Source organism: Chlorocebus sabaeus, chromosome 8 (genome assembly GCF_047675955.1).
Source record: "Chlorocebus sabaeus isolate Y175 chromosome 8, mChlSab1.0.hap1, whole genome shotgun sequence".
NCBI classification, from domain to species: domain Eukaryota; kingdom Metazoa; phylum Chordata; class Mammalia; order Primates; family Cercopithecidae; genus Chlorocebus; species Chlorocebus sabaeus.
The window spans coordinates 136,724,261-136,740,665 of record NC_132911.1 but is presented as its reverse complement, the minus strand read 5'-3'; the positions used below and the strand labels follow the sequence as shown (position 1 = coordinate 136,740,665).

At 44.1% G+C, this 16,405-nt stretch overlaps 1 protein-coding gene across 1 annotated transcript in view; it reads right to left on the bottom strand.

Annotated features, from left to right (window-relative positions):
- The window catches only part of TG (thyroglobulin), a 273,399-nt gene that overhangs the window by 144,032 nt on the left and 112,962 nt on the right, over positions 1–16,405 (bottom strand). The window contains exon 35 of the mRNA XM_008001584.3: positions 10,825–10,887. Coding sequence (XP_007999775.3) covers positions 10,825–10,887 — 63 coding nt within the window. The remainder of the gene's footprint in view (positions 1–10,824; positions 10,888–16,405) is intronic.

Sequence of the window (16,405 nt, the reverse complement as noted above, 5' to 3'; positions counted from 1 at the left end):
TATGTAGAAGGGTCTGAGGGGTCCCAGGACAGGCAACCTGCCTAAAATATTTCCCCCATGTGTTTGGCAAAAGTTCTGAATCTCTGCTTTCAGAATAGAACTGGTTTACCCACTTGTTAAATTGCGAACAACCCTGAGAAAAAGATATTAAAATATTGATATTTTCACCTTAGCGTCAATAACTTTGTTAATTCTATTTGGTTCAAGAGGCTCCAGGATGGCACCAGAAGATAAAATAATAAGTAAACAAGGTCCTTCTATTCTTAACAGTTGCCTGTTCAAGACAACTGTTCAGGGGTGAGAAGGAAAGAAAAACCAGTTTTTCTTCACAGTGTCTTGCCTTGGGATTGTCATTCTAGATGAGAAGCATGGCTTAAGAGCATGTAGTCAGGAGTTCCCCAGAGTGGGCACAGAGGAGTTACAGAGCGAGAGGAAGACAGGGCGGCACCAAACGCCAGCTCCCCCTACCTCACGGTTTTGATTGAGGCCATTTTTGTTTACATGGTTTCTGACTGATTCCAGGCTGAAGGATATCTTCCATAGCTAAGAAGGATATTTTGAAGAAAATATTTAAAGCTAAAGGCTAAATAACCAAACCCAAATGGTAGATTTTCTGTTGGCATATTTTGTTCCTGGCTCTATACCCTTTAAATATAATTAAGCAAATTTTTGATGGACCAGGTACAGAACTGGCACTGTATAGGAGAAAGCTACTGTAGAAAATCCGTACATTTTCTCCATCTTCGACGACTCTAAGATCTAGCAAGGGTTTCAGACATAATCACTCAGCAAACATTTGTCAAGGGCCTCCCAGACTCACTATGTACAGCTGCACAGATTGTGCACAGCACAACTGCAGGGGTAATATTTACAAAGATTACCTGTGAAAGGACCCCATTAGAACTGGTAGTGCATGGCCTAACCCAGTCATGCCACCACTGCCAACCTTTACTGAGCATTGAGTACAGCAATTTTATGTATAATATCTCTTTTAAGCTTAAAAACAACCTCTTTGAAGTAGGTACAATCATCTCCATTTTACAGGTGAGACAACTGAAATGCAGAAAGATTCTTTAAACTAGCCAAGGTCACATACTTAAGGAGTGCCAAAGGTAGGGTTCAAAACCTGGCTGCCCAAACTCATTTCCCATGTGGCTTTCAATACTCCACGACCACCCTCACCATTCATTCATTTGTTCATTCTGCTATTCATTCATTTCTTCAACACACATTCATCGATCACTTTTACCTTTAAATACTGACCTAGGTCAAAGTGGAGACTTATATCTATTATTTAAAACCAAGTAACTATAAATAAAATAATATTGAGCATCTACTCTATACTGGACATTTTGCTAAGTGTGAAGAACCCAACCATGAATTACAAAATATCTGCCCTCTGGGAGCCCAAAATCTAACAAGCAAGCAAGAAAAATCCATTCATTCATTCGGTAAGTACTTACTGAACACTGACTCCCACAGGTGCTGAGAATGTCACAGTAAATGAGACAGATAAAGTCCTTGTCCTCCTGCAGCTCCCATTCCAGAGAGGGCAAGCAATACTCAACAAGCACACAAATGACAACAGTTCGCAGCGATAGTTCCCAGAGGCCGTACAGCAGGGTGAAGGGGTGGACAGTGCAGAAGGGAGCTACTCTGGATGGGGTGGTCAGCAATCCCTTGGAGGAAGTGACCTGGGGCTCAGAGCAGAGGAGGAACAAACCCTATAGAGGTGTGATCTTTTCCCAGAACAGGGCTGATAGTGGTCTCTCTGCCAGCAGCACCCACAGCCACTGGGGTAGAGCCCTTCCGTGCTAAAGGGAGTGTGAGAGACCCCACAGCACCCTCCACAGTCTATACACTTTAGTCCAATGTGGGACACGTCTGAGGGTGGAATGCGTGCTATGAAACACTGTGCAGGCTCTCCTGCACCAACCCAGGAGCACTGTCTTCTTCCTAGTAGGTGGGTACAAAAGTAATTGCAATTTTCCCATTACTTTCAATGGCAAAGACCGCAATAACTTTTGCACCAACCTAATACAATCGTTTTCTATCAAACTGATGGAGCACATTAAGGCCACACAGAATTGATTCTTCATCATCCTTTTTGGTCCTCGGGCCAGAAGGCCCAGGTGAGCAGGCACTGACTCCAAATTGTTTAATGCTTGTATAAAACCTAAATTTCCCATCCAAATATGCACAGAGTTTACGCATACACACACAAACACTCCCAAAGAGGGAGCCTATGATGCATCTTCTGACACATTCATGTTGCTCATTTATAGCCGTAGCCCCAGTGCTTAGTGCCTGGTACAAAGTACCCACCAACTGCTTGCTGAATGAATAAGTAACTGAACAAAGGGGAAAGGCAGCCAAGGCAGGGGAAACCATAACTGAGTCTTAAACCCAACACTTCTCTGTTGGCTAGTGGCTCCCTCCTGCACCCGTGGAGAGAAGTGAAGCCTTCCAGAAAGGAAGGGAGCTGAGAACCAGTTTCCTCACCTTTCTCAGTTTCTTAAGACCTACCAACATTGCAGTGCCAGCTTGCCAGCTGTTTCTTTCTCTTTCTCAATCTCTCGGTCTCAGAGACACAGAGAAGAGGTCCAGGGGGCTGCCAGATGTGAGGCTGTGCCCACACCACACTTAGCCTTGCACATCATAGCAATTACAGTCACCCAGGCAGCACAGTCCCTGGCAGATGTGCATCCCAGCTTGGGAGAGGAGTTACCCGCATGCTGAGTGTTGCAGCTGCTAACTACATGATTCGTTTGGCACTCTAAACCGAAGTGAGGAAACAGGGTGTGCTAACCGGTCATGTCTTGCTGGCCCCTGGGATATAAAACCTATCCCTGGACAACTTTTCTGATGAAATAGTGACAGGGTATGCACTGTGAACTGCCTCAAAATGGCTTGTGTGTGCATGTGCGTGCGTGCACGCATGCATAAGCTCTGTGCATATTTCGACAGGACATTTAAGCTTTATACAACATTAAACAATTTTGGAACCAGTGACCACTCACCCGGGCCTTCTGGCCCAAGGACCAAAGGGATGAAGAATCAGTCTTGTGTGTCTTTAATACGCCATCAGCCCAGTGCCTACAGTAGTAAGAAAACAGTGTGCCTGGGTTGGTGCAGTGTTTAAGGCACCCATTCCACACTCAGACATGTCCCAGGCTGGATTATTAGAGTGCAAAGCCACCGTGGAGGGTGCTGCAGGGTCCCTGACTCCCTCTAGGACTGCAGGGCTCTACATTAGCAGTGGTGGGTGCTGCTGAGGCAGGCCACCATTAGCCCCCTTCCAGGACTCTCGGCTGGAGGTCACGCCCCACTCAGAGCAGCTCGTGGTAATGAGTGACCAGTGTGAGGCCATAACAATTTTAAACGTCATCCCAGCGTCAGCATCCCTAAAGGGCCAGCTGAGGCCTCTACTGAGACAACACTGAGGTTCATCTTCTCCCTCAGCCCAGTCCTGGGCCTTCCCTTGCCTCCTAACACTCCTGTTGGTAGAATTAATTTTTTGCTTAAAAAAAAAAATGGCCTTCCTACTAAACTTCATCTCAGAGTCTGATTCCTCGGGAACTGGAGCAGTGACAGCCACCGTCTTCAGTGGGGAGACTCTGGGTTTAGATCTGGGTTGAGTATAAATTTCAGCTCTACAAAGTACTGGTTATGTGAGTTTGGGCCTCTTTGAGCCTTAGCCTCCAAATCTAGAAAATGGACACAGTTGTGCACACCTTGTAGGGCAGTTGTGAAGACTAAAATATAGAAAGCATTTAGCATGGTGACTGGCTCATGGTGATTTAGTCATTCCATGAATAGGAATTTTTAAAATATATGATTGTGTGTGGTCATTAGAGGTTGGGAAGTTCAGAGGAGGGGGAGGAGACAGGGAGGTTAGTTAAGGGTATGCGGTTTCAGGGGGATGGGAAGAATGATTCCTACAGTTGTGTAGCACTGTAGTGGAAGGATGGCTAACAATTAGTGTATATTTTGAAAACTCTAGAAGAGAGGGTTTGGAATGTTCCCAGCACAAAGAAATGATAAATATTTGAGGCGACGGATATGCTGATTGCCCTGGTCTGATCATTATGCATTGTATACGTGTATTAAGATATCCCTCTGTATCTCATAAAAAGGTAAAATTATTATATGTCAACTAAAAATAAGAGCAAAAGATGATAGAGCTATTAGCAAACTCTTTCCCTTAATAACAGTTATCCATAAAAAGTGTGTGTGCGACTATATATATGTCTGTGTGGATATGTACATATATATAATTGTATAGCTCAGCTTTAACTGGTTGTCATGTGGGGAAGTTACACACTCTCTGCCTCAGTTTCCTCCTCTGTAAAGCGGTTTGGACTTGAGAATTATTGCTGATGTTTCTTGAACACCTGCTCTACAGCAAATTCCATGCTGAACATTATACTTTATTTGCTCTTCAACAAATCCTGCTGGACTGATATTGCTTATATTTCACCATTATTTTCATCTTACAGGGGCAAGCAGGGGCATCAAGAGGCTGTGAAATCTGGCCAGATGGACCTCAAAGCCGAAGTGCTGCACTGTGATGTCGTATTGCTTCCTCACTTAGATGGTGTACATGCTTCCCGCCGGTGCTGACATTTTTTAGGATCACAGGACTCTGTTTCCAGCTTAATGAAAAACATTTGCAGAAAAGATCAAGTGAATTCCATCAACCCACGGGCGCAGGCAAAGGCACAGGACGGAGGCCAAGCAGACAAAGTTGATTCCCTTTCATTGCGTGGTTCAAAAGCTGTTGGGGCAGCCACTGCTGTTTCCATCTGTCCTGAACTCAGGCTTTGTCCCTCTCACTGAGCTCCAGGATGAGGTCAGGAGAGAGGTGCTGGAAAGCTGAGCAGGACAAACTGTAACGAGACATCTCTCCTCGCTCCACCTCGCACCTCTCAGCTGCAACCTTCTTCACAGTCCGCTCTGCCAGCAGCAACCTGCGCTGCACCCGTTGCTCAAAAGGGCTCAAAGTCAAGGACAAGAGCATTTTCCAAATGGTATGTTGAAGTATTCATGTGAAACACACATAGAATGGAGAGGACAAAATCCTAAATAAATATTCTGTGTTTTCCCTGGCTTTCAATCCAAATAGTAAATTTAATTCAGTAGCACCTTGATATGGTTTGGCTCTGTGTCCTACCCAAATCTCACCTTGTAGCTCCTGTAATTCCCACACGTTGTGGGAGGGACCCGGTGGGAGATGACTGAGTCATGCGGGCAGGTCTTTCCTGTGCTGTTCTCATGATAGTGAATAAGTCTCAGGACATCTGATGGCTTTTAAAAACAGGAGTTTACCTGCACAAGCTCTCTCTGCCTGCTGCCATCCACGTAAGATGTGACTTGTTCCTCCTTGTCTTCTGCCATGATTGTGAGGCCTCCCCAGCCACATGGAGCTGTGAATCCAATTAAACCTCTTTCTTCTGTAAACTGCCCAGTCTCGGGTATGTCTTGATCAGCAACACGAAAATGAACTAATACACACCCCTAAGAGAAAAGTTGCTGAAAGGGAATGTAAGCTGAATGTCAGTTGTCCTGGGAATAAACCCTTAGGAGATCCCACATTTCGGAAGCAGGGGAGGGGTGCGATGATCACACAGGCAGGCTCCAACACGCGAGAAGATAACTCTAGCTAACCTGCAGCAGCCTTGCTGGCTTGGCTGGTGTGAGCCTTTTGAGATGCAGTGTACATTTGTCTTATGAACAAAATGGTATCTTTACTATTTCACTTGTTTTGTAAAACAATTTTTCTCCAAAGAGTACAACTGCACACAATACACAGATGATATAATTGTCCACACTTTCTCAAAATCTAGCTTGTCATCCACCAAAGCACTCTCATGATAGTGCAAAGTGAAAGCCTTTACATAGTTTTAAAGATCATTGTTCCACTGCTTCAAGCCCTGCAAGGATCTGCAGTATCCAACGCACTTTACACTTTGGACCCTGTCCTCTTCTGCACCTGCTGGTCCTGCAACACTGAGCTACTTGCATGGCCCTGCCTGAGCCTTACTGATGCATGTCCCCATGCTTCCACACAAGCAGTGCCCTCTGCCTCAGACACTGTCCCTTCTCCTCTTGGCCATATAACAGATGCATACTCGTCCTCTATGTCACAGTTTGGTCATAATATATTTGTGGCGCTTTTCCTGCCTGTCTACGGTGAATCTGGGGGAACCTTTTCAGTATCCCACTGCAGCCCAGGAACAATTCCACTGTGCAGATGGACTCTTGAGTCTAGACTTGTCTGGAGATCTAATTGCTTAGCTTCATTTAGTGTGTGTATCTGTGTGTGTGTGTGTGTGTGTGTGTATAAGCTACCCATTCAAAGTCTACTTCAAAGAAAGAATTCTGCTCCCCTGATTGGTCAGTGGGGATGGTGTGCAGATGGAGGAGACTTCTGAAATCTCATGGACCTGTCTTGAGTACATACTATGTGATAAGGGCTGCTCTATACACTGCGTTTCTGTCGCTCTAGGGAAGGTTTCTAACACACTAGCTGGTTCGAAGGCACCAGGAGTTCAGCAGGCAGGTGAGTTTTAGAAAGCCTTTCCAGAGAGAAGGGTTTGCATGTGCAAAGAATTCTTTTTTTGAAGTAGACTTTGAATGGTCAGCTTATACACACACACACACGCACGCACGCTCATAAAAGAAATGAAGTCAAGAGATTAGGTCTCCAGACAAGTCTAGACTCAAAAGCTCATCTTTGCTAATCTATTTTAGAAACTCAACCAAGTAATCTTATCTAACTCTGAAAGGGTCCATACAGATGTGGGTTCAAATCCCAGCTCAGTCATTTAATTTCAGTTGCCTTACTTGAAAAACAGACCTCACTATAAACCTAAATTTCTTGTGACTATTACATGACTTCTAAATATTTGATATTTAAGAAATATTTCCTTTTCTCCCTGAATAGAAAGTACATAAAGATGAGTATTTTGCATACACACAGTGCATACGCGCCTGTACATGTACACATACACATATAGACACACCCTCACAATTCATGTCAGAACGACACAATGACATTTCTACACCCTGAAGGCAGAATTATCCCCTCCCTCTGATTCACATCAAAGGAACATGCCAAAATTCTTAGTTCCAATTTGGGAACTTTAACACACAGATAGGATGTTGGCTCTGACATTTCTATGCTTTTAAGTCATACTTGTTAATGCTTACAAGCACTGTGACATCTCATTCCACCTTGGAAACATCTACTCAGACCCATAGGCTGTGTGTATTGTGAAAGGACATGCTCAATGCGCCATCCTTTTTTCTTCTTTTGTAGGTAATTCACATGTCAGTAACATAAATGTTTAGCAAAAACAGAGTGGAAGCATTGTAAAATCACCCAGAGAAGTTATGCTTTGGTTTATGCATCTTTAACAATAGTATTTGACATCAAAGCACTCTTTATCTATAAATTTAATAAATAATTTTTTAGTGATAAAACTTAAGGATCACAAATATATCAAAAGCAAAAAAGCACTTTAATTTACGTCTGGTAAGTATGCAACTAGCAACAACTGTTTGAGACTAATTTGGCAATAAAAATTTAGGGTCTTAAAATGTATATTTCTCAAGCCCAATAATTCCACTTTGGTGAATCTTACCCCAGGAAATAACCTGGACTTCTGGAGGAAATTTTAGGTACCAAGTAGTTCATTTTGCTATTTTTATAATGATGAAGAATAATAAACAATTAAATGCCCAAAGATAAAGAAATAGACTAGTGAACTGGTGGAATAACAGGACAGCTATCTCTGTGAACAATATCCTTGCTTGTTTGTTGTTCATCACTAGAAGGTGAGCATCATGAGAGTAGGAACATAGAAGACTCAGTGAATGAGTGATTTCATATACACATGCCTGCATGAATGCATGATTTAGAGAGATATGTAACAATTTGGAGATACATATATAATGCAATATTAGGTAAAAACAACTGAAAAGTGCAACATTATAAATAGAGATTACAATGATATCAGACCAGAGAGCCTAAAAAGATTGAAAAAATAAACACAGGTTAACTGACACAGGTAACTTCTAAATAACTGTGATTTTCGTACTATATTTCTGCATTATTTGAACTTTCTACAGCTAACAAATATTATAACAGGACCTGTCTCTTGAGGTTCATATGAAGTTTAAATGCTTAGCACAGTGCTGAAGACAAAATGAATTTTCATTAAACGTTCAACAGTTTTGAAAAAATACTATAGCATTGTTTTGAATTAAATACTGCCCTTTATCCTCTCTCCCTCCACAATCCCCTATAAAATGAAGTAAAGGAAAATAAGCATCTAAACCCACAAAGATAACAAAAAAAGAACAAGGAAAAAAGGAAACACAAGGAGCAGACAGCAGATGAGGGACTTCAAACACCGTTAAGTGAAGAATGGGAGACGGAGACTTGTTAACTGACTCGGCAGAGAGGCACAAGCAGTGCCCCAGTGCCTACAGAAGGAAGCACGTACAAGACCTGCAGCTCCCCAGGGCTTTGGTGAGCAGGAAGCAGGTGCTGCAGAGGACAGGGGTACAACAGGGATAGAGTGTGACAGGAGGATACCTGAAAATCTTGACAATTGTAACATGGCTCTGTGGTGAACCATATTTACATGGCCATAATAATGATTTACTCTTGTTTCAACCCCAAATCTCGATATTAATATATTTTGTGGATAAAGGAGGAAAATTGTAAAAGAGGTGATAAAAGAGACAGAGAGCTAAGTCTCTATCAAGGCAAGAAGTGAACAGTCACTTCTGAAGTTGACAAATCAAGGAACAGTGGGATTCCATGGGTAACTGGTTCCAGGACCCCTCCCACCCATGGCTACCAAAATTCACAGGTGCTCAAGTCTCTTAAACAGAATGGTGTAGCATTTGCGTATAACTCACACACATCCTCTGTATACTTTAATCATCTCTAGATTACTTAAACTATCTAATACAATGCCTACACACAGCTTTGTCTGCATGGATTCAATGTAGTACTTGACGCACAGCAAATTCAAGTTTTGCATTATAGAATTTTTTGGAATTTTATTTTCTGATTATTTTTGATCTATGTGTCATTGAATACATGGCTATGGAACTCACATACAGAGGGCCAACTGTAACTTAGAAACACAGAGGCCAGGATAAGAAAAAAAGTAAAAAAAGTAGTTAAAGGAGTTGAAAGTTGGGGCTACTAGGAGTGGGAGTGGCAGATGAGTAGAGATGACAGAGGGAATTCATTTGTTTTTTTGTTTTTTTTTTTAGACGGAGGCTCTGTTGCTCAGGCTGGAGTACAGTATGATCTCGGCTCACTGCAACCTCTGCCTCCCGGGTTCAAGCGATTCTCCTGCCTCAGCCTCCCAAGTAGCTGGGACTACAGGCGCATGCCACTACGCCTGGCTCATTTTTGTATTTTTAGTAGAGACGGGGTTTCACCATATTAGTCAGGCCGGTCTCGAACTCCTGACCTCGTGATCCACCCACCTCAGCCTCCCAAAGTGCTGAGATTACAGGTGTGAGCCACTGCACCCGGCCTATTTTGCTTTTTAAACCATCAATCTTTTGGGACTTTTTGATTATTTCAACTGTGTCTGTACATTAACTTGATAAAATTCAAAATCAATTTTGACCAAAATCTGGCTAGGACATGTATGATCTGTTTGGTCTTGGGCAACTTATTCTGTCTCTAAGCCCTAATCCACCTTCTGTGACATGGCAATAACAACACCAGCCTCGCAGCATTTCAGGAAGCTAACATCTGTCATGAATGCAAAGTGCTTAGCATACACAGTTTCTACAGAAGGCTCAAAACTTTATATATAATGTGTTCTCCAAAGTTAGCTATTTTAACTGACTGAGGGAAACTAATAACATATATGAGTAAAAGACATTTTTATACTTTTAGCAACAGCCCTGGTTTTAAATAATTTCCTCCTACATGAGCTATATTCTGTCTCTCCAGCCAGGGCCATCATGGCCATAATGACAGATGTCTAGGGTCCCGTAGACATCATGTCACAGGACAGGAATTAACGTCGCTTGGCCTCTTGGCTGAGCAGTATCTGGAGCCCACGCTGAGCCTCTCATTTCCTGACAAAGGGAAGCAGAAAAGGGGACGGTGCAGTAAGGCCCGTGCTGTAGTGACCCTTCCACCTCACCCCCATCTAGAACATCCAGATGTCCCCACTGCACCCCACCTCTCTGCACTTCCTGCTGCTTCATGCTAAATAACGTGTGTTGTGAGGAGGGTCACTGGGATGGGCAGGAGCAAGGGCAGCCTGGGTCCAGGCTATGCTACCGGGCTCCCGGGCACCTGGGCTCCTGGACTCAGGGCTAGCGTTTCATTGTTAGATGTCACCGTGCTGCCCAGGGTGGCTGATAACTGTAAGCTCCAACTCTTTTGCACTAACAAGGAGCTGACTTCTTTCCCTCTTTGGCCATAAATAACACCATTCTTGACATTGCCTCCGGATTGTGTGTCTAGTCATTACTCGATAGGGCAAAATAATCCTTAAAATGAAAACTGGGAGAGCCCGACTTAAGTCTTACTCTGCTTCAATCAGCCACATTATTTTCACAAATCATTTCATTTCCATGAGTCAGTTTTCTTATCTGCAAAGCTGGCATGTTGCTGGCACTCACCCTCCTTATACATGTGTCTAATTCATAGGAGCTGGAAATAATAAGAGTGATGTGCAAGCTATCAACTACTGTACAAAAGCAAGAGGGAAGAGGAAAAAGAAGATGAATGAGGCAGTGCTCTCAACCGAGAGATCAAAAAAACAACGAACTTACCTTTCTCTGTGAGGGAAGGCAGAACAACCGAAGGGCAAAAACTGGGAGCATTATTTTGAGCAACTGAAAAGGAAAAAACAGACGTTTAGTTCTTTTCTACCCTCTTGGTATCATCGAGTTCAGAAGGCATTAATAGAAGTACAAGATGGTGATCATGAAATTGGACTTGGAAGACAGATAGCCTGTCCCAACCTGTATCAGTCAGGGTGGGCTGGATGATGCTGAGCTAACAAATAATCTCAACACATAAGTGGCTTAGAAAGTTCAGGATCCCTCTCCTTGCACTACCTGCCTACTGCAGAGAGGCTGGGGGCTTCACTCTATGTTATCCTCTCTCAAGGACCAGGCTGAAAAAGGAAGCTTCTTGCCCCAAGTTTCAATAATTGCCATGCAGGGCAAAGCGAATGCAGCAGATTTATTTCAGTCTTGCTCTTAGAGCTTTTGCCTAGAAGTGACACACATCACTTCTTTCCTCATGACATTGACCAAAGCTAGGAATGAGATCAAGGGTGAGGAAGTGCAGTCCTACTCTGTCCCAGAGACCAGAGAGCAGAGACGTGTGGGAAACAACACAATGCCAGCCACTATCACTTACTGACTCTGTGAACTGGGCGAGGCTCTTATCCTTTCTGGGCCTCAGTTTTCACATCTGTACAATGAGGATAGTACTACCTACCTGGAGAATTATAACAAAATTACAGGAGATAACAGAATGTATTACTTTTGGTGCTGTGCCAGGCATAAGATACCAGCTCAGCAAAAGCCAGCTGCTAATAGCAAGCAGCACAGCATGGTGGCAGCCTGGACTTTGAAGGCAGACAGACTGGATATGGACCTCAACAGATCACTTGGAAGCAGCGTAGAGTGACAAGTCTTCTAACTTCCTCTATTTTCAGTTTCAGCATTGATAAAATGACGACGATGTAAAAACTGAATGAAGAACCATTCATACCCAGTATGTGACACACAAATGCAAATTATCTTCTTTTCCCTTTTCTTCCTTTACTGAACAAATCTAAATCTTCATCACTCTTTTATCTCCGATGGCCCAAACTAGAACCATACATGGGATCTCCTTGCTCACGGGGAGCTGCGGCAATGTAGCATGGCCAGGAGTCAAAAGTAAGGACTCCCGGGTCAGTGGTCCCAGACAAGATTGGTTTGCTGCTTTTCTGCTGTGTAACCTCGAGCAAATTACTCAAACTCTCTGTCCTTAGTTTCCTTGTCTATAAAATGGGCATAATAACAGTGCCTCTCTTAGGGTTGTGAAGCTTAGATGAGCTGATACTGGTGCAGCTTTGATCATTTAGCAAACATTCAATATATCCTATGATTCACTCTTAATACTGCCCTTTAACAATAATACACTCTTGCCTTGCCTTTTGTTCCTATGTGCCTCCATGAAAAGCCATGGGTCAGAGTCATGCTCTACTCTGGTCCCAAAGTCCTTGCATGGGTCCCCTTACATCCAACTTCTTCTCTGCCTTCTTCACTTTGGTCAGGTATGCCAAGTCCCAGCCTCTCTGGGTTCTAGAGCCTTCAGCTCTATTGTGTCTTTTTCTGCTTGGCATCATCTGTCTGGAAGCACCTGCTACTATCATTCTAAGGCACCAGATCTCAAACTTTGGCAGACCTCCAAATTACCTGGAGGGCATGACAACATACACCTTGCTGGGTCCCACCCCAGAGTGTCTGATTTGGCAGGTCTGGGATGGGATCTGAGGTTTACATTTCTAGCAAGTTCCCCAGCGCTGTGGTTGCTGCTGATCCACACTGACCTAAGGCTTCTGTCATCTCACATTCTGGGAGCTCCTCATATAACTCACAATTGCTCTTAAGTACCCCCATGTTCCACTACACCCAACTGGCCAGCTTGATACTTGTCACCCTGTTTTCACCTGTTTAAAATGTTTGTTCTTCCTAGAAGAGACTCAGAACCATGTTCCCGAGAGTGCAATCTTCAGAGAATAATTTGACTATCTATGTTGAGGGCATTCAAATGTCCACACCCTTGGATCCAGCAATTCTGCTCCTAGAAATTTACTTTGAAATTCAAAGCAAGCTCTGTTTGTGAAGGAAACATTTCCCAATACTGATTGAACACTGGCAATTACATAAATGTTGAACACTGAGAATGGTGGTGTGAGCTACAGCACATTCACTGGAGGGATTACCACACGTCTCACGTCAGCAGAGCATTTACCACACAGTTCTGCTGCTGTTGCTTTCCTTTCCTTTCACACCCACCATCAGTGAGAAAAAGTAACAGGCATTATCAGCCTTTGCGTGGGATCTTCTTTATTGTACAGGACTGAGATGAGTCCTGAGAATCCTCAGCTTCCCTGCCCCTAGGGCACTGAAAACCTCAACACCCTCAGTCCCTGGGAGGGCTAAAAATTCCAGAGGGGACGCTCCTACTATGAACCTTACTGTGTAACCTTGGGAAAGTTTCTCAGCTAATTTATACCCATTTAAACAGATGAATGCTAGCCTTCCTGGGATTCATGCAGTGGTGTGCAGAAGCCAACTCACAAAGGCTCCCAGCAGCCATTGTGCATGCTCCTTCCCACCTCTGCTTTCAGAAGCAGCAAGTTAGCAGCCTGAAATCAGCCATCATGGGAGGATTCACACCATGGGAAATGGCAACCACTTGTGTTACTGTCATATAATAAGAAATACACATTTGGTCTTCATCTCAGTTCCTGGCACAGAGCTCCTAATACCCTCATAATTTCCTGAATGATGGCAGTGATATAAGCATCTTTTATTAGAATATTTTATCTGTACTTCTGACTAACCAGCTATAAATTGGGGGTCTCCATGACTTCCTCCTTGGGGTCAATAATTTGCTAGAATGGCTCCCAGGACACAGGGAAACACTTAGTAATTAAGTTTTATTATAAAGGATACAACTCAGAAACAGCCAAAAGGAAGGAGTGCATAGGACAAGGGGGCTGGGGAAGGAGCCTCGAAGTCAAGAGCTTTTGAGTCCCTTGGGATCTCCAGAGTGACAAAAATATCTTTTTGTCTGCTGATAGGATGACTGGCGGTTGGAGGCCCCTAGATAGCTTAAGAAGGAGGACTAGTTGCCACAAAGACCAAGGCAAGAGTAGAGGATTAGAACTCTCAGTCCCACTCCCCTACCTCCAGGAAGAAGAGAATGGCTGGAGATTGAGTTCATTGACCAAGTGCCAATGACTTACTCAATTCTCACACATGATGGAACCTTCTTAAGTCCCCTCAGCAACCAGGCTTGGAGAGCTTCTGAGTTGATGAACACACAGAGGTGCTGGGAGGGTGGGGCACCTAAAAAAGGGTGTGGAGGCTCCTCCCCCGACCCCCTTGTTCTATGCAGCCCCTCCTTTTGGCTGCTTCTGAGTTGTATCCTTTATAATAAAACTTTAATAGTTAGTGGTTTCCCTGAGTCCTGGGAGCCATTCTAGCAAATTATTGACCCCAAGGAGGAGGTCATGTCAACCCCCAATTTATATGGTCAGAAGTGCAGGAGGCTCAGGGCTTGTGATGGGTATCTGAAGTTGGGGGCAGTCTTCTGGGACTGAGACAACCTATAGGGTCTGACTTTAAATCCAGGTAGTTAGTGTCTGAATTGAATTGAATCACTGGTCCAGAGGGTTGAAGAATTAGTTGGTGTTGGGGCAAAATACCCTACAGATGTGGAATCGGAAATGTTGTGAGTAAAAAATAGCTCTTACTCCCACTTCATCAGTTGTAACATATTTGCCAGCACAGCACTGCATGGAATAACAGTAGCCCTTACCTCATCAGATTGTAGGGAATTAAAGGAGATACTGCATGCCAAATGCTAGCCTAGTTCCAGGAGCAGACTTTATGCTTAGTAAAAGGTTAAGAAGCTGTTCATGGGATGTGAATGATGATAAAGAATAGATTCTACAGTAAATTGCTACCTACATATGGAAGTTTCTATGTGGGTTGCAGAGACACATAATTAGAAGAGCTTGTCATTTCCTTTCCAGATTCTTACATCTAGAATTGCAACAGGGTCCAAAAACATTTGCTTAGCAGAAGACAGGAACTATGAGGCTTCAACTCTCTTTTCTAGAAGTTACATTTGACTTTGTAAACAGATCTTGCCCCATTTGCAGACAATGCACAGCTGCAGATAAGATGGGCAGCCCTAGTTCTCTTCAAAGAACAGAAGTCCCAATGCCCCAGAGGCCCACCCCTTCCAGGAAGCCCTGGGCTCTGGGGTACTGCTTAACCACAGAGCAGCCCCTTATTCCATGCACCACCCCCACCTCACCTCAGCACTTATACCCTTGTCCTCTGGAGGCTTAGAACAGTTCCTCTCTGGCTCTACTGCCAGGAAGGGGCTGCAAACAGTCTCATTTGCATTCACAATTGCTTAGCCTGAGACTCTGCAATTCTGTGCTAAGATGCGTGGAACTTTCTGCTCACTTCTGAACTCTGCTCATAGCAGAATCAGAAGACCCATGGCTGCAGGCTCTTTGGACGCTCCTCTTGGTGCTCTGCTGCACTAGGTCTGTGCTTTTCTCTTTCTGAATGCTGGGAGACTCTGCTGTCCTTTGATCTGTGACCACAGCCCTGTAAGAAGGTTATGTTGCAGTTGTCCATGCGTGCAGGTCTCTGCCTCTGAGGCTGTGAGGTCTGTAAGGGCAGGGACATGCTACCTCCTCTCTACCGACTGCCTATGGCTAGTCAGTGGCCACTGCTCCTTCACCCCACTTCCCTTTCTCTATATCCAGCTTTCAACTGGAGTCACTTTTGTATAATCCCTTGTAGAACAGAATTTCCTGTTCCTCTCTCATGCTCTAAAGAAGCACCCCCAACCCCCTACCTCTCCCCTGGTATCCCACTACAGTAATACAAGTCACATCACGGTGTAATTCTCTGATTGGAGAGAATGATTATCTCCTGAGGATGGGGAGGAGAATAGCACCCTCCTCAGGGAGTGTGAGTTGATACAAGGAATGCCTTTAGAGTAGTGTCTGTGACACGGTTTGGAGGTGTGTCCCCTCTAAATCTCATGTTGAAATGTGACCTCCAGTGTTGGAGGTGATCCTGGTGGGAGGTGTTTGGGTCATGGGGATGGATCCGTCATGAATGGCTTGGTGCTGTCCTCGCAGTAATGAGTGAATTCTTGCTCTATGAGTTCACACAAGAAGTAGTGTTTAAAAGAGCCTGGCACCCCCTCTGTCTTGTTCCCTCTCTCTTTCTCTCACTCTCATCATGTGACAGGTCTGCTTCCCCTGCACCTTCTGCCATAAGTAAAAGCTTCCTAAGGCCTCTCCAGAAGCTGGGCAGATGCTGATGCCAAGCTTGCACAGCCTGCAGAACCATGAGCCAAGTAAACCTCTTTTCTTTATAAATGACCGAGTCTTGGATACTCCTTTATAGCAATGCTGATATAGCAATGGATGAACACGGTCTGACATACAGTAAGTGATTAAGAAAGATCTGTTTTCCTTAACATCTGTCTCCTTAGCCAGACTGTCAACCCTTTGTGGGCAGGGACTTCTAACCTCTGTGCTTCCAAAGCGTTTGGCATATAGTAGGAACTCAATAAATCTCAGTTCCTAAT